The sequence below is a fragment of the Rhipicephalus microplus genome, chromosome 6 (assembly GCF_043290135.1).
Source record: "Rhipicephalus microplus isolate Deutch F79 chromosome 6, USDA_Rmic, whole genome shotgun sequence".
In the NCBI taxonomy this organism is placed as follows: Eukaryota; Metazoa; Arthropoda; class Arachnida; order Ixodida; family Ixodidae; genus Rhipicephalus; species Rhipicephalus microplus.
The window spans coordinates 43,589,642-43,611,656 of record NC_134705.1 but is presented as its reverse complement, the minus strand read 5'-3'; the positions used below and the strand labels follow the sequence as shown (position 1 = coordinate 43,611,656).

Below are 22,015 nucleotides of genomic sequence, written 5' to 3'. Positions count from 1 at the left end.
CAAGCGCCCTTTCGACATATGGGAGCTCGTATATCGCAAGACAGCCAAGGAATTCAAAGTAGAGCCTACCTCCTAGCTCTGTAGGATTTGAAGCTGTCCTGCGCGATGTGGTTCTATTTTATGCTTCCGAATGTCTTGATTTATTTGCTCCTTTTAACCAATCGCCACTCTCGGCCCACTTTTCATTTCTCCGTAATGCGACTCTACACTGCTTTGTCGCTGCTTTATCGCTGCTAAAGCCACACTGCTTAATCGTTTATGGCCATAGGGTGACATTCACAAGGTATTAATTCTTTCGCATGGATATGCGATGCTACACTACACCATCTATGTCTACCCGATATTTATTGTTAGTAAACGGTCACTGGTGTCTGTTCTAGCACGCCTTCTGAACACAGAAATATCTGTTGAAACCATTCTTACGTATCGTCAACGGAAGACATGAATGCTAAAGGTGACTAAGGTCCTACTGATGTTCTGAGAAAAACTGAGTTAGACAAACGTCTGTCGCAAAAAGTATCGCGCGAAACGCAAGAATGGCGACCTGTGCGCGCAGTGTCGAGTGCTGTCTTCCTTTCTCTTTCATCTCCTTCTTTCAATCTACCCCTTCCTGTTCCACGTACAGGGTAGCAAACTGGACTCTCGAGAATGTCCAGGCTATGGTTCTGCTTGATTGTCTGGGGCTACCACGATGTTCACCAACAGCTGACACCATTGCGATTGCAAAAAAACTACCTGGCCAAGACGCATATGTCGTAATGAAAGCGCTCATAGCACACGTGAAGCATCTTGCTCGCACCCTAGCCCATCATTTAGTCTCACGGCCAAAAGGTCGACCTCATGCCTCATTTTGCCAGACAGTCTTGCCACATCGTGCAAGCATAGCTACGAGATATACAGCTCCAGCCAGAACTCTCCCATGATTTATGACGCATACACAGGTTCATCTCACGATTCTCGGCATACAGACAGAAGCCTAGCTCTCGTCTCCAGCGCTAAAGCAGCTTTCTCTTCTCTTGTTGTAGGAGAAGTAGAGCGAGCATGACCATTTATATAATGACGCTTCAAGTTGTAAAGGATGGGAAGGAAGAAGTCGCATGTGATGGCATCCCACCGCTGCCACCAGTTGTTATGGCTCGGAAGGAGGAACGCAGGTGGATACGAAAAACAAAACAAGTTTATGGTACTATTTACACATATTTACAGAAAAGTAAGGTTAGGGGTTTCACAACCCACTAGCGTGGTGGTTGAACGTTACATAGTTCAGAGCGACGTCCAGCACTCTGCGGCGTCGTTTTAAGCCCTGTTGGGCTCCTCCTCTTCGAGTGGAACACCAATCACACACACACAGGTGACAGGGACGAGCATGCACGGTCCACGTGAACACTGCACTGCGAAGTGGCGCCAGCAGGGCTCTTCCTCGTCGTGTGTGTGCCACTGGTCGAGAGTTCCCACGATCCTGGCAGCATACTTCAAAGGGTCCGCCGATTTGTTCGCTTCATTAGCGGGGTGATTTGCGGTGGCCACCACGGTCTCTTCCAGGAAGTTGCTGTCTTTGTTGGCCTCTCTCGAACGGTTAACGGCGTCTTGGCGACACGACGTCTCGTCCTCCGGCTAGCACGTACAATGCCTGACGAGCATAGGCAGTCGGCCGGTCGGCTTGGTGATTGGGGATTAAAAAGGGAGCGCCGCTCTCCTGTCAGCTCTGGCTCTGGTCACAACAGCTTCCCCATCGCCAGATGAATCACCGAGGTCATCAGGCACGCTGCTGCTTGAAGGGACGACAAAAGGGTCCGCATTTGAAGGACGGGAACTCGCCTTTGCTTGCTGCTTGGTCTGGATAATTGCTCAAATCTTCGACAGCGTCTGTCAGACTGGGTGCCGAAGGGATTGAGAGCCGCCACTGTGGATCGGCTTACGCACAAAGGCGTCTGCCCAGACGAATTTCCAGGCCAAACTTAACAAAGTACAGTAAATGGGTCTGCAGAGTTGGTGATCTTCCTTGTAACAGCAACCAGCACAAAGATTAGGCGATATTCAGCCCGAGGACATCGACAGCTGCTGAACATAGTGCACTTGAGGTAATCAAACATCAACAATCCAATAATTGGAGCGTGTTCACGGACTCCAAGGCCGCACTGCAGTAATTGTTATGCGCCTTACGCCGGATACCTCAAGAACAATGTGTGCTGGAAATTACAGAGTTCCTCCACTCCTATTAGACGAAATACACAATATCACGTTTGAGTGGCTTCCAAGTCACTGTGCCATATTGGGCAGCGAACGTGCTTATCCAGCTACTCAATCGGCACACGAAAACTGTGACTGAGAAAAACCTTTTCTATTGTCAATGACTGATGCTTTCATAAAAATATAACAGATTGCTAATGAAGATATAAAATGCCTGTTGAACACGGCGTGTTCTCGGCACACGCGACTGCATAGGCTGGACCCGTCTCATCGACTTCGGCCTCCCTCCGGACTCCCTCGACCTGAGGCAACGGTGCTTTGCCGACTGTAGCTTGGTGTCGCTTTCACGAAATTTATCGTCTTCTGAATCGGCATGGAAGAGAGCACCACTTTTGATCTTTGCACTGCGATGAAACGATAGAGCACATTCTGTGTCACTGCCCTCGCTACAGCGCGCACAGACAACTGCTAGCTTGATGACACACCCTTGTCCGAAAAGTCATGGCTAGAAAGCCGTCATGGTCTGTATTCGCCAGAAAATCAGTGAAGACTTTATTAAATTTTTAGCGATGGAGCTCTTTATATGCCGTGGGTCGTGCGTCCTCGGAGTATGTAGTTGTAGGAGTCACCTCATTCATTTCTTGGAATTCCTGCTAAATGGCGCTACTTGTAAATAATAGAACACGGATGTTCGGTTCGGGCTGGCACGTCAAATGGACGTGTTTTTCGAAAGATCCCAATCGACTGCGCAGATAAGTGTTTTTGCATGTTTAGAGCTTGTTTTACAATTATTAAGGCAGCAGTGCAAACATTTAGAACACTTATTACATTGTACGGCTTTTGAGGGGTCAGTCACCAGGTATTTACTTGTCTGTGTGTGTGTGTGTTTTCTCCTGCCCCCCGGAGCTGAAGGTGCACGTGCGTCAAACATGAAAATTTTTGTAGTAGAACTTAGACTTTTTTCTTAGGGCAGGGTTCGTCGTACGCCGTGTTTGGTAATTATCGAGCGGGACAATTCACAAGGACAAAAACGACATGTTTAAAAAAACTGTAAAATGTTCAAGATGTGGGATGGATTTGAAAATGAAGGCTAGTGTGGGTGAGGATGCAGAGGAGGCTGACGCCAAGTGTAGGCAATGTAAGGTCGAGGAAGACATGGAGAAAATTATGGTCGCCCACAACGAAGTGCTCATAAAAATCACCGAGCTGCAGACTGCGTAGGCGACTGAGGAAGAAAAAAACGAGGGCTCTAAAGAAAGGCTTAGGTCAGTCAAGGACGCACTAGCGAAAGTGAAGAAAAAGATCGGCCGATGGTGAGAACGGTAGGACACCGGCACCCAGAACGGTGGAGAAGAAAGAGACAGCAGGCTCAGAAAAAACAGGTACAACAGCTTCAATGGTCGAAAGACCACGCTTTAGCGAAGTAGTGATGGGGGAGGGAGGAGACAAAGCAGCCGGTTTCACAGGTGCAAGTAACCTCTAGGTGCGGAACACTCTAGCCGAAAAGTCACAGCATGGGAGAGTCGCCAGAGACTCGAGTTTAAATCGATGCGCAGAAGCAATCAAAGAGAGGGTAAAAGGTGACAAGAGGGTTTCAGTAGGGATGCTCCCAGGACGTAAGCTGGAAGCAGTCATGAGGAAAGTGAGTGCAAAACTCAAAACTAAAGCTCATCGACAAAACCTCGTGATAATTTCGGGTGGTCTAAACGATGTCGTGAATGAAGATTCGGCAGGACAAACGGCAACACTAGCGAAAGGGGTTGATGACATGCGCGTCATCCCCCCCCCCCCCCCGTTACAGGTAGTGATATGCAAGATACCGGAAGTACTGGTGCGTGATGGCAACCTGCAAAAAGCGGTTGTCTACGCAAACAAAGAGATATGGCAGATGAGTCGACAAAAAAGCTCTGAAATAGTGTAAATAAACAATGACGTGCATAGGTGGGGTGGTTTTCAACGAGACAGAATTCGCTTCGAAAAGAGGCTATGTCACGAGGTGGCTTGGCGTCTGGCAGGACGCGCACTAGCTTTTTTAGGGAGCACGCAGGCCCATTAAGGTCCAAGATAGCTGGTAACGAGGAAAACAGCCAGGGGGACTCTTTGACAGGTGTTAATGCCAGATACGATTCTAAAGTGGCACCAATACCTAAGACACGCAGAGTCCGGTGAAGAAATCGACGTAAGCGCGAAGGCCGAGCCAATTCAGACATAGGGTATATACACATACAGTCGTGGCAGGAATAGGTTGAAGTGGGTAGAGATATCACAGCTAAGGGAGGAGAAGCTGATGGTATATGGGTTTGTAGAAACACATCTTAGGGACGTGAAACAATCACCTGGCAATCCGGACAATGCATGGGAATATTGAAATAGAACAGAAGGTAGCATAAAGGGGAGTAGTATCAGGGAATTCATTCATAAAAGCACTGAGTGGCAAAGGGTGAAACAGGAGTGCAGGGAACTTTTATGGCTGAAAGGGAAAGTGGCAGGGCAGATGACGCTGCTGGAATTTGTATACTTGTGAACAGGGGCAAGAGCTAGAAAGGAAAACCAAGAAATGCTGCCGTGCATAAAACATTACATTAACGAACCAGGAGAAGGGTGCCAGGTAATTATACTAGGAGACATGAATGCGCGCATAAAAGATATGGATGGATATACTGACCCAACAGGAAGAATGCTAATGAATATGTGTGAAGTACATGATTAATTCATTTTCAACAGTACTGAGAAATGCAAACAGCAGATAATAAGGGAGGCGGAAAGGCTGCAGTCGATAATAGATTATGCAATGATGTCACATAAGATGCACGATCGGCTAAGGGTGATGAACATGGATGAATATGGGTCCAGAAGCCAATGTAGTGATCACAAATGTATCAAGCTGAGTTTTAGAAGAGAAATAAAACTGAAAAGAAGGCATTATGAGCAACCACATGGTAATGTTTATTCAGAAAGGCAAATAGAAATAGCAACTAAAAGATTGAGAAAGTAATCACCACGGATACTAAAACAGAGTGGATGTATTGAAATCTAACTCCATTGTTTGAGTTAGATCTTGGTGAGATAAGAGTAAAATCAACCGAGAAAAGAAGACACAAGCCCAAAAGCTGGTGAGATAAGGAAGTTAAGAGAGCCATAGTAAGACGTCAAGAAGCCTCAAGGAAACACAGGTATGCTAAACAGTGGGGTAAACCGGGAGATGATGTCAAAAGAAAATGGGATAACTTTTTGAGTTGCAAAAAGGAAGCGTCCAATCTGATCAGTGAAAAGATTAGAAGGGTGCCCATTGGATAGTGGAAGTAAACAAAAATGACAGAAAGACAGCTGCAAAGTTTTGGAACCCTCTCGATTCTCTGAGTAATAAGAGAAGCATAAAACAGAGGTTTATTACCAAAGTTCAAAAGGTTAGAGTTGAAGGAGATGAGGCAAAGCAATATATAAGAACAATGATGGCAGAAAGTATTAAACACCGAGAAACCGCTCCATATAACCGAGAAACCGCACCAGAGAAGGATGGACCAATTAGCGGAGTGGCTGCACTGGGACAATGAGATCTGGAAAGGGCAGAGAAAAAGGGTTCCTAATAGCACATCAACAGGCCCTGACAGCATCGCAATTATGCTAATGGAGAAACTAGAACCGAACTCTAAGCGAGGATTAGGAGAGGCAGTGAGCAAAGCAATATTAGATGGGGAAGTTCCCAACGGGTGGAAACTAAGCAGGATGAGCATGATCTATAAAGTAAAAGGGGACAAAGCCGATATAAACAACTACAGTCCCATAACAGTAAAATCAGCAGTTTGCCGGCTGGTGATGCAGATAGTAGTTGAAAGACTACAGACATGAGTGGAGAATGAGGGGGTGCTCGGAGAACTACAACATCGGTTCCGGAAATGAAGAAGGTTGGAGGACACTCTGTAGTCTTGCGGGAAATACTGGACACTCTAGATGTGAACGATGGATTAACTAATATCTTAAAGGATATCTATAAAAGCTATGAGCTAGTCATAAAATGAGAAAAACAGGTATGTCAACCTATAAAGCTACGACGTGGGCGTTGACAGGGATGTCCTTTGTCACCTTTGTTATTTATGCTGTATCTACAGGCACTAGAAGGCAAAAAAGAGGAGATTTGACTTGGCTTCAGCCTCTCTTTTGCCAAGCAAGGAAAACACATTGAACAGTCATTACCAGCTTTGATGTGTGCAGATGATGCAGTATTAATGGCCGACAACAGGGAAGATCAGCAGGAATTGATACACATCTGTGGTATTGAGAAAGATAGGCTAAACTTGAAGTTAAGTAGAGAAAAATCGGCAATCATGGTTCTTTATAACAAAGGCAGTGAGCATAAGATACAGGAAGTCATGCTTGAAATAGTGGATAACTACAAATATTTGGGTGTATGAATAAATATTGGAGCTGAATACCTAAGGGAGTTTCGAAAGATACGTAATGACTAGGGGTAACAGGAATGCAGTTGCAATGAAAAATAGGGCACTGTGGAACTACAATAGGTATGAGGTTATGAGAGCGATTTGGAAAGGTGTCATGGTCCCGGGTTTGACGTTAAGCATTGTGGTCTTGTGCATGATATTGGAGGTTCAAGCAAGATTGGACATTAAATAGCATACAATAGGTAGACCTAATTGCTTTGGGAGCACGGGAGAATATCCTAAATCAGTGAGTACAGGGTCACATGGGGTGGGAATCGTTTAAGTGCAGGAAAGCTAGCAGCAAAATAGAACTTGAGGAACGATTGAGAAAAAAAGGGCGAGGAGTGTTGGACTAGGACAGGTTTTAGCTACTCTAACATGAAGAATGTTAATACTGAATAGAAAAAGCGAACTGGACAATTGTCAAGCAAATATTTAGTATTTAGACAACACCGTAAAACCAAGCCAAAAGGAAACGTCGGTTAGTAAGAAGGTGAATGAAACAGGCAGGGAGATGTGTAAGATTGGAATGCTTTAGAAATCATCACAGGAGACCACCGAACTTTCAAGCAGGAAATTACAAAAGAAAAGATCTACGATAATTCTCAGGGTAGTTCTCGGCCGTTCGAGGCCAGAACGGTATGTAGTGCGGACCAAGACCAAGGTATTACGGACCAAGACGTACCGAGCCAAGTACGAAGGCACAGACACGGTATGTAGTGCGGAGAAAAGGAGGAAATGGCTGAACATTTGATAATGTTCTGTAAAAGGCAACACACCCTGTAGTAAGAGATAATGGTGCGAAATTTTTTAGAGCACTGTGGTTTAGGGACTTCGAAGACAAAATAGACTTTAAACGGATAGAAATAGTCAGGAGGGGGCTAAACGATTCGTGGCTACGATCACGGCTCGAGTGAAATTCAATCCTGAATTAAACACATAGCGACAGTACTTAACCTTATGGCTAAGTGACGTGCGCCACTGCCTGATGTAGAAGGCACAGCCAGATATATCCACCCATCCATTCATTTTACGATGAAGAGATGCCAGATGGCGGTACTTGGAGGGTTCACTACATTGACGGATTGACAGATGGACGGACAGATGGACGGATGGATGGACAGAGAGGCATACAACAGGCAGGCAGGCAGGCAGGCAGGCAGGCAGGCAGGCAGGCAGGCAGGCAGACAGACAGACAGAGGGATGAACGCGGTCAGCAGAAGAACAATTCACCGTTTATCAACAAAACCCTCTTAAGCTTTGCCCCACTCATCATGACCTTTCTACCTTTCTCTCACTTTATTTTCACTCTCTACAAGAAAACCCGTATCGGTACCTTTCGTCTCAGGCTTCAATCAAACGCGCGATCACGTTTTGCGTGGATACAGCAATCAAGTGGCTATGCCGGCAAGGAAGCTCAGAGGCCGTCTTACAAATGCCGAGGATAAGTTTAACAGACACGATTTTTCCAGTGTAGTGTAGAGAATTCCTAGCGGGGACTGTTAACATGTATAGACTGGTGAGAGAGGTAACTACAAAGAAACGTAGTTGATTCCTCTTTTTAGGAATTGAATAAATTAAACGTGTCTTCGCAGATGTAGTTGAGCATTTATTTTGCAGTGTTTCGCCACAAAGGCGAAAAAATTATTTCTGCAGCAACAAATTGCAGTGTCACGCGAAGAACCACAAGTCGCTCGAAACTTGCACAACACACCTCAAGCAGAAAGCAAGCACGAAATGGGCATACACAGGATGAGCGCGCACAAAGAACAGTTACAGCTCGGCACTTACAGCACGCTGCTTAAAGAGAAGCAAACACGCACGGAATGAACGCACAGGTATAAACAGGAGGAGTGCGAACAACGGCCAAAATTATTACTTCATAAGTGAGCAGCTTGCTCCTTTCGTAAACGTGGGCATGGCAGCGAGCAAAGGGACATTCGTGCTCTCTTTGACTACTGTAACTTCAAAGGGAACTTGCGGTGGAAGCACAAGAGGTGCAAAACGTCGGAATCTAGAGATAAGCGGGAGTACAAGTGAGTCACCACACCAGAGAATATATTTGGCCACGCCATGAGAAAGTACATGGTGTATATAAAGGGCTCTCCGTTAACATGATGAAGAGTTGATTGATTGATTGATTGATATGTGGGGTTTAACGTCCCAAAACCACAATATGATTATGAGAGACGCCGTAGTGGAGGGCTCCGGAAATTTAGACCACCTGGGGTTGTTCTGTGGCTTAGTGGTTATGGTAGCGCACAGAGAAGCGCGAGGGCGCTGCTTCGACGACTTGTTGCGGTACGATTTTTTCTCATATATTGTTTTGAAATTTTACAGCGGCATATTTGTGCTAGAAATAGGTCTTGATTATGAATTGTCTATTAGTGGGAAGAAGCTACAGCATCCTTAGATGTTGACGCTCCCATGTTGATACTATGTTGCATTACTTCACCACGACCGTTGCCAATGACTCGCGACAGGTATACACTTCTCGGAGTGCACGCACCTTAGCATCGCGCAAATTACACTCGAACCACAGGAGGGGAAGCGATTCTTAAATGAAAAAAGAAGACAAAAGTGAGCCCCGTAACTGTCTCTCAGAGGGAGGACACATCAACAGTAGCTCACGAGTGATGGGGGTAAGGAGGGGTTAAAAGGATAGGAATTAAATGTATAGAGATAGAGAGGGGAGCAGGAGGAGAGAGAGGCGCAGGCACCGCCACATACGTAAGTAAGGAGAAGGTAGGAAAGGTGGACACGGTCGCAAAAGTCAGAGGACGGGGCACCCGTCAGCGAGAGTTTTCGTCGGCGTCAGTAGATGGCGTAAGGCGAGCCAGTCGGCCAGTGCTGCGCTGTTGTAGGGGATCGAGGGGGCCCGACCGGTCGGCATGAAATCTAGCAAGCGAGTCCACTCGCTTAAACCGCAGCATTCGTAGGCCATGCAATAGAACCCAACGGGTACTCATTCGGGTATTCATTCAATCATTTTACAGCGAAAGCTGTTATAAGATCACTTTTCGGGTCACGCGCAGTTGCATGTTGTCCGCCACCGCCACCGCCACTGCCGCCGCCGGTATTCGTAACCTCATAGCGGGAAATTAGAAAATAAAACCTTGCACCAATGACACAGTGGGGCTTGAACCCGGGTCCGCTGGGTGCCCGCCCAATATTCTACCGCTGAGTTACACTGCTGCTTGTAACTTGTTGTCGAAACTGCCTTAGACAGACTTGGTGTCGGGAAAGCAATCGCGTTATTACGACTTATAATGCGTTTTATTACAGCGAGAAAGAACAACCTCGCCACACTATGCGTTTAGCATAAGGAGTGGGCCATCCAATGCTCCAACCCATCACAAAAGCTTGTTCTTGTTTCCCTATTCATTGTGGCGCATACCCACAACAGCCATAATTCCTTATCGTCGTCAACCACTGCAAGGACAATTGGCACGCAATTCCTTGCAAGTGTTTAGCGGATACCACGCTTCTCAGAAGAATTTCCTAGTGGGTACCAAGCAAGTGTGCTTGTAGTAGTTATGCAATGAGTGTTTTGAAAAGGCTCTGAAACACCGCCCATCTAGCTTTCGCTGTGATTTTGATGCGCCTACCACACAGGCCTGCCGTTTCTTGAAGTGATTGTCGGCTGCAGCGGATAAGCGTGACGTCCGAGTCGGCGACTGCTCTGCGGAAACGTGCTTGACATCTAGCATCGAGTTCGTAAGCAGTATCCTGCTGATAGGTTTTTTCGATGAAGATACGACCATTTCAGTCCTGCATCGGTGTCTGTATGGCCATCAGTTGGCTCGCGATGCGCTCAGCTTCACAAACGCGGAAAACAGAGTTCTCAGCTAGTGCTGTGGATGCGCCTTGGCCTCACGCTCCCCCTTAACATGTCTATCGCTGCACCCAGCTCATTTGCGCGACATTCATCTATCGACGTCATTGTGTTTCAGCGGCCCTTTCAATGCAACAGTTCTCCCAGTCGGTACCATTGCACTCGTATCAGTAGATGGCAGAGATAACCATTTTGGCATATCGATGCTGCACTGCACTGCACACGCAAACACAACGCGAAAGACGAAGCACGTAACTGCGTCGTCACCGAGCCAAATAAACTCGTAGAGCGCCTCCCAATTACAGACAGCTCTTCGAAACTAGAAACCTTCTCGGAGCTCACTGTGGAAGCACTACCTAGGCGGAGTATGTATATGCTCTGACCACTTTACTGATTACTGATGCCACAGCGTCCGTTTGAGTGTAGCCCTCGAGGCGCGAAAGGGCTGAGACCATCGCAATGTTCTATACCGTTGCTAGTTGGTTTCTTCATGCAATACTTCCCACCTGTTAGGCAGTGGCACCACCCCGCCAAACGAAGAGCGCGGGTACACGGCAAAGGAGTGCGATACATACAAGGCGCCTCCGAAGCGCCCCTCCAGTATGCGCCGTTGCCCCAGTTAGCTAACGCGCGCTTGCTATTCTTCCTGATCGAGACTTTGTGGGCTCAATGCCCGGGTTTCTAGGATTGTAGAAATTTCTCTTCTGGTTCATTTCTGTGCATGCTGCTGATGTATATTTTAAGAACGTCATATCCGTGACGAAAGTATGTCAGTGAAGTCCTGGTGGACCCGGCATAAAACGCTTTTATTCACGCCAAGAACAAGTAAACGGCTTCAATTTTTCTCGCATGGCCTGTTGCTCATACTGGACACGGTATCAACTGAGATAATACTTGCATCATTGCCACGAAAAAAAAGCTGTTTCACGATTGCACGTTAAATCTTTGGCCATTCAGACTACTGCGAATAAAGCAAAGGCCCTTCCGCACTCACACGATTTGCGAGCGGCAGCGACAAGCGACGACAACGAGCGAAAGAATTGGCGGTCGTGGCGGTCCATCTGTCTCCGTCACATGTCGCGTCACACACTTATGGAAAATTAGAAAGGGTTACGTAGCACGAGAATCGCTTGATGGCCCCGTAATAAGCGTACTGCCAGAAGTAGAATGAATAACGGCCATCAGATATCTGAAATAGAAAATTGGCACAGATATGACAAACAATTACATTGACAAAATATAACCACTTCAAGTTTTCATGGTGAGCTCAGTGGAGTCATTTCAGAAAGCTTGAAGTTATGATTGCTGAAATTTTGATGCGGTGTCCCTCCTCTAAATTTATATTTACACAGAGCTGGCCAGTTGATATCACTTTTTTGTGTATTCTGCAAAAAAAAAATATAATTCATTGAACAATATTTTTTTATGAAGTCGGCGATACTATCTACTTAGAAAAAAAATTCATGAGGTTTCTTTCTAAAGATAGGTATTAGATTGATGGTGGAAACTGTGCTAAGCTTCAGTGTTTCTGTTTTGAGACGCTGCCATAGGAATGCATTCAATGCGGCTTGCAATTTTACTCAAGCTACCAAACGTGTCCTTCCGCAAATCTCCACACAAATAAATCCCATTGTGTTAATTATTTTATTAGATATATATTCGGAATGGTTGGGTGAAATAAACGCCGTTGTCTATACCCAGCTCAATCTCAGATAACCATTTTTTTTCTTGTCGGCCTTTTTCTTTCTCTGTTTTTTCTCACTTTATTTATATTTGTATTTTTGTTCAACTAATATTTTTAGTATAACTCATTATTGAGCATTATTGTAGAGCTCACAAAAAATAAGTACGCTAAGCTTTCTTGACATTTCCTAGAGCGGGTATTTGGTATAGTTTTGAGAAATTAAATAAAAAAAATGAAATGAATGCATTTTACTACACAAAAAAATATTATGGTCAATGGCGTAGTGGTACACTGCAAGTGTGCTTGAAAGGCCGCTTTTACAGCTTTCGCTAGGACCGTGCTGCGCGTTCTGCGTAGGCCAGGTGGTTTTTTTTTATTCCCCTTCTACTGAGCATGCTAACGCTGTGTCCTGCATGTAGACCAAATCAGAGTAGCAGGACGAACATTACCTCGTATTTTGCTCATGTGCACCATTAGCATACGAAGGATCAGCCGCTTTATGTCACGAGTTGCTGTCTCCCCGAGAAGTGATTTGATTGATTGATATGTGGGGTTTTTCGTCCCAAAGCTACCATAATACCACGTTTCTTCCTCAAGTTTTCTTATCACTCTTTACGCTCTATGCAATTCTCATCGCAAACCACGTCTACCGTGTTCGAGAAGCTTCAGTATGGCAGTAGATAATTTTGATGAGATGGTGCTCACTTCGGGAGCATTTCCAATTATTCTGGAACCTACGTCGTCGCTAGCAATAACACTATAGAATGTTCGATGGCAGGTGTATAAATGCCGACACGCTTCGGCACTTGTCCGTTGACCGATGAGCGACGATCAGTTCGCCAATATCAGTTCCGGTGTCTTGCTGTAATCTCAATTTCCTTTTACGTGGTCACAAGTTCGGCTTAATAAGCAGTTTAATTTTCGACCTACTGTCTGCTCCCTTCGACGTTGTCATGACCTTGTGACAATATGGTTATGAGAGACGCCGTAGTGGAGGGCTCCGGAAATTGCGACCACCTTGGGTTCTCTAACGTGCATCCAAATCTGAGCACACGGGCCTACAGCATTTGCGCCTCCATTGGAAATGCAGCCGTCGCAGCCGAGATTCGATCCCGCCACCTGCCAGTCAGCAGCCGAGTACCTTAGCCACTAGACAACCGCGGCGGGGCGTCTCCCCGAGAAGTCACACTGCTATGACATATAACTGAGAAGCCGCTGCCTCGATACCACCGAAGCCGATGTTTTTTTTTTTGAAGTAGCAGCATTCATGGTATGCGTGACGCACTTTTTGGTCACATAATGCTTTTTAGGGCTCTCGTCACCAGTATCTTTGCGTGAGGCGACAGTACGAAAGTATTTATTTCTTGTGTGAGCACTTCGATAATCACCAAAGCAACAGGGATATCGACAAAAAAAGTAACAAGCGTAGCGCTTGTATGATTCGGTGTAGACTACGCGAACAAAGGAAAAGAGAGCGCATGGCACGAAAGTGCCTTAAAAAATACACACACATCTCCCTCCACCAGCAACCAAGGTGGGATGCGAAAGCATTACGGGAGGGGGGGGGGGGGGTCTTTGTTCGACAATGGCGGCGGGTGATGACTCGCGTTGCCTCGTCGCTTCGGGATCGGAAGCTGCCGCTCGGCGCTGCCGTTTAACTAGAAAAGTGCTTTGCCTTTTCTAGTCTGGTATTTGATGTCGGTTTGATAAAACTGACGTTCCAGTTCGGCATGCTGAGCCCATGTTGCATTCGTGGCAGTTACGTGCCGACGTTGATGTTTATGTTTGGCTTTCCTGGCCTGCAGTTTCGAGTCCACTTTCCGACGCTGACGTTTACGATCGGCTTCCCGACCTTTCCTCTGCTCCGTGGAGGGGGCGCTGTTTCTGCAAATAGCACCGATGTTGATGTTTTTCATGGCGTTGGCACACCGTGTCACAGAGGGAGAAGGACGGACGCACAGGGAACGCGCACTTTATGGTGCGCCGCAACACTTGCACCACAAACCAACGTATCCATAGGAATAAAGTGAGAGAGAGACAAGTGCAATGATTTGCTGCGTGCACCTATGCGGTGAAGGAGGAAGACAGCGTACACCTGTGTAGAAGAGGAGATTGAGCGAGAGCTGCGCATTCGCAGTATGGGTGTGAACGCCGCAAAACGGACACTGGCGCGAGCAGAAAATGCTGGCGCATCCAAATTAGAAGGCCGCTTGTCTGTAGAGGAGTGTGTTTATGAGGAAAACTGAAAGCTACATGCATACATGCATGGAATCTCACTGATCATTGACCATGTCCCCACCACAATGATTTAGTGACTAAGGCACTCAACTGCTGACCCGCAGGTCACGGGATCAAATTTTCAATGGAGGCGAAAATGCTGTAGGCCTGTGCGTTCAGATTTGGATGCACGTTAAAGAGCCTCGCGGTGGTGAAAATTTCCGGAGACCTCTACTACGGCGTCTCTCATAGTCATATGGTGGTTTTGGGATATGACGGTTTGGTTGCAGCGATCATCAGATTACCGACGGCCGACGCTCTTTTTCTGTCAGTGTACAGCATGCATTGGTTATTGTTTCACGTTTAATTTATCTGGGCAAAGTTTCGCCCGAATAGAGTTTCGTTCGAAACCTGCCAGATGCTCCCTTCTTCAATATGACGACCATGTCACAATATTTGCTACATTATATAGAATGTTTTTAGTCAGGTTCCCAGTGTGTGTTACTTGTTAAGACTACTTGTTATGTTGAAAATCTTTTCGATGTAAAACTCTCATAGCCAAAGTGTAATGTGGCTGGTTTTTTACACTTTACTTAAAATGTCTTGTGATCACACTGCACAGCAGTATAATGAGCCACAAAAACATAATTCGTGATACTTAAAACGTCAGTAATATTAACGAATAGTTGAATCAGTGAAAGCAGTGGGAAGTAGTTGTCAACAATGTAAAAAAGGGTGAAAAAACAACAACAACTGAAGTGCTGTTTCTGGTATCTAAAATGTATTTCATTAGTATAACCACTGCGACGTAGGGAACATTTCAATGGCACTAATTATTATACTCAGGTGCACAAACATCTTTAAAGCATACCACATGTAGGTTAGTTGAAACAAAAGAAATTATGCATGATTTCCTACCAGGCAAAAAGTGAATGTATTGTTCAAAGTTCTGCAAACAAGGAACCATCGTACGGGCTACAACAGAAGTCTCTGAATCGCTGCCAGGCAATAGGGAAACAACAGAATCACGCCACATGACTTAACATATTTCGTTATAGTGCAGGAAATTTCCCAAAACGTAGCGCTTGTTTTTTTTTTTACATCGCTGACCTGACAATGAACTGGGACATTACAGCTGTTTTTCTGAGCAGAGGAATCTGCAGTTTTAAAAACCATCCCTACATGTCTCTGAGAGCATTTCAAAGCACGGCGTATGTTTTGCGGAGACATTTATAGATAGATGTATGGTTCGAAATATTCTAACTGACAGGAATACACCGATCCTTTTAATTTTGCAGTTGGTGGGGGATCAGCCGGATGTGTACTGGCCAGCAGGCTTTCAGCCGATCCACGGCGAACAGTGCTGCTTATCGAGGCAGGGGGTGTCGAAAATGCCGCCACTGATATTCCGCTGCTTGCCATAACACATTTCCATGGTCCTTTTGACTGGGACTACCGAACTGTGCCGCAGAAGCACGCTTGCCTTGGCATGGATGAAAACGTAAGTCAGCACGATTTGTTATGAGAGAGAGAGGGACAGAGAGGAAAAGAAAGAGAGAAGTAAGAAAAAGCAGGTAGCTTAACCAGACACATGTCTAGTTTGTTCCGTGTCCTGGAGGAGAGAAGAAGTAAATGGGCAAAAAGGGAGAAAAAATTGGGGGACCCTTAAGCTTCGCCTTTAAGAATTGAACGCGAAAGCGAAAACCTGCCCCTAGTGCGCCCTTAAACCGCTAAGTGCATACTTAATATGTTTTGTCACACACACACACACACACACACACACACACACACACACACACACACACACGCGCGCGCACGCACACACACACACACGCGCACGCACACACACACACACACACACACGCACACACACACACACACACACACACACGCACACACACACACGCACACACGCACACACACACACACACACACACACACACACACGCACGCACGCACGCACGCACGCACACAGTAGATTGAACCAGCGCGCGCAGATATGATACATACAGGTTTTTGATCTAAAGCAAGAGTCGCATGGCCTCCAAGATACACGCCATACGCTCACCATGTCGGAGGCTATAAAGAGTCTCACAATGCCTCACAGATGGCAGCACATTATCCGTGTTTGTCGTTTGCTTGATCAACGCCTCTGGAAAGGCATGATATGTTTCCGCTAGATGGACATAGTTGTTCATTTTTAGAGATCTTTGAAAGTTCTTATTTGCTTTTAGCGGTGATGGCTACACTGTCCCGGCCTTTTTGACGTAGTTTGATGGCCTCCTAAATGCGCCTACAAATTGCTGAATGAGCTCATTTTCGTAGTGACATTTGTCGAACGAAATGCGTTAGACTTCTGCCACTACATAACATTTATATAGTGTTTTTTTACAGAGCAGCTGCAGACAATATTGTGGCTTTCTGGTAGGACACTTATTTGCAACGCGAACAGCCCGGGTTCATATCTCAATGGGACCAAAAATTTCATTCTTCATTTTATTTGCCTGTTTCTTCATTTTTCGCCTACGCACAATTTTTCGCTCACAACCAACGGTGTCGATGCCCATGGCAGAATTTCTGCGACACGAGCTCTCTATTGCTATACCATCTCCGGCTTAAGGAAATCAAGTATAGATGCGAAGCAGCGGGCGCTAACGCCTACACAGGTAGCGGCATTGACACTGGTGGTCATCGCGGCGTCGCGCACGAGAGAACCCTGCGGGGGCGCAAAGCACGAAGTGATATACTGGTGTTTCCTACTAAAGAATGCCAATCGCTGATAATGGGCAATGAGAGACAAAAGACTCCTATGAGATATGAGACTGACTGTCTGATTTTAGTTAACGTGCACGCTACTATTTTTATTGTTCAACAACGCACTCTAGAAATATCCCCCGACCCTACCTTGGTGGTCAATATTCAGTGCCTTCATATACGAGGTGACCAGTGAACGGTTGCGCAGCGCGAGTACCCGGTTTTTTCTTACCGAGAAACTCACTAGAAAGTGCCGCCTGCGTCAGCGTTGCGAGGCGAGAGAGAAGCGTTGAAAAGGAGGATGAGAGGGTATGCATGCGCAAGGGGGGTGGAAGCGCCGCATGAATCTATGCCTAGAGGACAGAGAGGGGGAGCGTAGGATAAGAGATAGAGGAGAGAAGACATGCACGCACACTAACGGTGGTCACGCCACACACCGGATTGAGGTCGACCATGAGATGCTTGACATCCGATATGAACGGGATCACAAACGCAGTTGGAGTAGCACATTAAGTATATTGGCCTGGTGTACAATCAATGCAAACCGCGCTTGTATGACATCAGTTCGAGGTTTCGCGCGCTTTCCACGAAGCTACCGTCAGAGTAAAACTCGGCAAAAACACAGTTTTTTATTTCAATTGCTTAGTTCACATGGTTAGCTTGTGTGTTATGGCTACCGACGCTGTTCTAGCCAACGTGGGTGTCCACTTTCAAGGCTCATTTTAAAAGCACAACGCTTTGTTTTTATACCTACGGCCGTTTGTCTCCGCTGCGAGTACTGCGCAATGGTAAAGTAGTGCTCTTTGCCTCTATGTGATCACCCATCCGTGAAAAGGGCGTTAGTTTTCACAACTATGCCAAGGACCCAAAGCTGACAAAAAAGCGGATAGTCCAACTGAGATAGGAAAAGCGCTTCATCGACCGTGGGCAGCAAGCTCTACTTTTGGGTAACTTGCAACCGTGTTTCAACGCCTCGCCAGTACTTCAGCCAGTCATTGAACGCAGACTAGAGGCGTATAGGCGACTTACACCAGGTGAGGTGCCGTCCCAAAAAATACCGCGGATGCCCCTACAGGGAGCCGACGACGTGGCCTCCGAATCGTCTAGGGTAAGCGCGCCTCGTGAGCGCACCTGAGCGGCGCCGGACATTTGAGACTAGAGCTTCATTTCGTTGGTGTACGCACATATATACGTAGTTTATTGGTCAAGAAAAGCGCGTGTCTATAGCGTATGCTTACCATAAGTTCATAAGTGAAACCTGCTGTCCCTGTTCAGTGCACATTAACTATAGATTGTCACATAATCTTTGGGGCCTTGTGCGTGTATCTACAATCAGCGACAGCTATTCGTTTTATTCTGTTACCCGAGTGACGGCCCTGTGTGGTGTTAACATAAACTACTGCATAATGTCGATCTCAATGAACAAGCATTAGTGAGACAAATTGCAGTCATTTGCATTGGCCAGGGGGTGCATTAAGGTTGAACTAGCCCCGAGTTTCACCAGCACCTACACTTTAAGACTTCTCTTACTGCAATACAGCGCAAGCTTGTGCCCTGCTTATGTCCATAACGGCATTCCAAGTAGTTATATCTGAAATTTGGTAGTGCGAAGCTGCTTTGCATTTATAGTGTATGCCATTAACGTTCGACTGACTTCTGAAACTGCAACTTAAACAGATGCTCTGCAGTAATTATCTTATGTGTTGATTGCAAATGCCAGAGTGTCAGAAATCAGCTGTTCTCACGCATATCCTCGAGTTCACTGTCACTATTGTTGCACTGCAGAACAAATGTCCCAAGGAAAAGGGCAGGCGTTCCCTTCTCTTTAGGATTCCTGCGAAATCTAACGCCTTTTTCAGGGGTGGACAAATCACACCGAAGGATGGAGCAGTGCCTTCGCAGCTCTTGATCACCACGGGACATTGTGTGGCGAGTTCGCAAGTCCACGTGTTTGCAGAAGTGAAGCTGCGGTGGTGATGCGATCTTCATTAACGGCATTGGCTGCCCACATTCAACAACGTAGATTACGCGTCGCACACTACGGTGCCGTCGATTGGGCGCAGCGACGTTACTCTAGCAGTATCGAAATGCTTATGAATGCTGCACAAAGGCACGCTTATTGAAATTTTGAAACACCCGCACTAATTAGTATTGCACGGCGGAAACTGTAGATTAGGAGCGAGAACACTCACGCATAGTTTCACTGTCTGACCAACTTGTGGTCGTAGGCATCGGCGTGCTCATCGGCCATCTAGTAGGTTTCCTGGTCCTGTCGATTGGGCTGCAACTAAAACGAATTCGTAATTTCATTCAAAAACATTCGTTGTGGGTGTTAGTTGACACTCATGAAGCAGTTCGTTCGACAAAGTTCCCGCCCGAAGCAGAGGATCCACGAACAGGAGCAGCGGCTGCTGCGGCGTGGTTGAGAGCGGAATCTACAAACTGACGTTACACGCGAGAGGCGACCACTCGAGTCCAATAGGAGGTCACACAAACCCTAAGTTCGCGTTCGTGATCTTCTGTTGCTTCGAGGCACGCGTACTTGTTAATGATGACTGTGAAAATGAGCAGCTAGCACGCAAAGCAAAGACACAAGCAAGAAACAGAGACAAAAAACGACCAAATGACCACCTATTCTTCACTCAGCAAAGATAAGAAGTTCATCGTCACACAAAGAACATGAGCATGATCCTAGAATTCTGGCTACACAAAATTATCTCATACAACATTATGCCGTTACGTGAACGTGTGCGTAACTTAGATGGACTCTATCGGGCATTGCTCACGGTTCCACAGATGTCAGGTTAATGCGTCATAGAAGAGGCAGTTTGTGCTTTGAGCTGAATATCGAATTCAATCCAAATCTAAACTGGAGCTTTAGCGGTATCTGAAGCCAGCCGTCGTATATGTCCTCGGAGCATGCCTAAAGCCAACGAAGCCAGAACATGAAAAAAAAAATAATGCTTGGTGGTGTTTACTACGTAGCCAATGAAGCATATAGGGTGGTAACAAACTCGCAATGAATAATTTATCACTTAATTGTCAACGGGTGCTTTTCGGCCACCGTGAGGCGTCACGAAAAGAGGGGCGCACGAGGATGATTATTGACGTCAGCTATGTGTTCGAATCTACACGGATATCTACGCTTAGGCACTTGCACTTCAGAGCAATTGCCATCGACAGATGAAAGCGTTACCTTTAAGGCATTGCAAGGTCGGCCAATTACCTTTATGGCTTTTAGTTTTTCTAATTACTCCTACTACTGATTTCATAACCCATATAGCGCGGCAACTTGAAAGGAGAGCAAAAACAAATAAAAGTTGTGGTACTCTTACAGTAACCATATGAATACCAACGTGTTCACTCGAACAAATTCATGTAACAAAAAAAAAAACAACAAGAAAACCTTATTGAAATGCTGATGGGCTGGTTGGTTTTCATGCATTTCGTGCACGTGTGTGTGCCTTCATCTACCTTTGTCTTATCTCGGCGTTTCGTGCTTTGATATTTAACAAAAAAAAAAAAACGTTAGGAGTGACGATGATTATCAGCACAGCGGAGTTTTCAGATATCGTTGTAGGTATTTTGTGAAGCATAATTAGATGCGAAGCAGCTAATAGCGAATCTAGTGCAGCTCATGGTAAAACTACTCTTACTGTGCACGCGCAAGATCTCTCCATTCTTCCGTGAGCACGAAAAAGTGGAAGGACCCTCTCCTCACGTGCGTGACGCGAGGAGGTGGGGCGGAGGGGGTGGTTTGAGCGCTGCCTCCACTTGGTGGATTCCTTGCTAAATTGTTGTGTCCTCCGCGATCTTCTGACGTCGTGTTGCTCTCGCCAATCAGTGCCCCGTCCTCGGACTCCTTCGAACATGTCCCACATCTTTACTATCTCTTCTTTCTGTCACTCATGTGCCGTGAGTGCGTTCTTTTCTATATCTTTCTGCTATTCTTTTGATCCCCTTCTCCCGCCTCCTACAAGTAGCTTAGCCGTGTCGCCAGACTAGGCAGACTGAAACTAGCCCCTTTCTTCTAAACCACGCATTCAGACCACATGGCAGCGCCGGCGGGAAACTACTTCGAATGAAACGCTGGCTCTACGTGCCCAAACGCAACGGCAGCGTTGGCAAGCAACCCCAGCCATACGCAACGCAGACGTCAAAGACAAGCGTCAGCCTCCAGCCAACACGTCGCCTGCGGACAGACAAGTCGGGTCCAACGTCCATGCAGAACGGCTCGCTAGACAGCTTCAATGTCCGCACTTCGACGGTGAAAACTCCACTAAATATACGGTACCTCCAGCTAAAGGGGACAATGATCCCATAACCTTTCTAAAATTAACCAGGGCAGACTTAGGCACTGCGATCGTTCAGCAAGTATGGGAGCATGCATTTGCCTACCCTTTGTACTTCCGGTGCTTGAATCGCACTTCTGGATTTGTTGATTACTGGGCTTCCGTATTGTTTCGAATGAAAGAACAAACCGTTCTGAACTTCTTGAACGGATCTGAGTTGGTGGGCATAAAGAATTATGATGGCGAAGCCTACTATCGCTGATTGCTGTTTCGTGACAAAGCTTCAAGCTACGCGAAGCCAAAAAAAAAACGAAAATTATGGTCAAGAACTTCGCCGACATTTCCCGACCTTTGAAAGAACTACTGTGGAAGGATATGGCATTTTCTTGGGGTCCCCATGAAGCTGATGCTTTCCGTAAACACACTGCTTTGGTCACCTCTCCCCCCCCATTTTAGCCCATTGTGACCCATCAGCACCCACTGAAATTCGCACCGACGTCAGTGGTTATGGCATTGGTGTAGTTCTCGCCCAGTGGCAACAAGGAAAAAATAGGCTCATTTCCTACGCCACTCGATTACTTTCCCCGTCCGAATGCAAGTTTTT

The 22,015-nt window shown here is 46.3% G+C and overlaps 1 protein-coding gene across 3 annotated transcripts in view; it reads left to right on the top strand.

The window, feature by feature from the left end:
• LOC142765256 (4-pyridoxate dehydrogenase-like) overlaps positions 1-22,015 on the top strand; it is a 213,029-nt gene that overhangs the window by 17,556 nt on the left and 173,458 nt on the right. For 2 of the 3 annotated variants that reach the window (XM_075865960.1, XM_075865959.1), the window contains exon 2: positions 15,664-15,866. The exons of the other annotated variant lie outside the window; for it this stretch is intronic. In XM_075865960.1, coding sequence (XP_075722075.1) covers positions 15,664-15,866 — 203 coding nt within the window. The remainder of the gene's footprint in view (positions 1-15,663; positions 15,867-22,015) is intronic. 3 annotated transcript variants of the gene reach the window in all.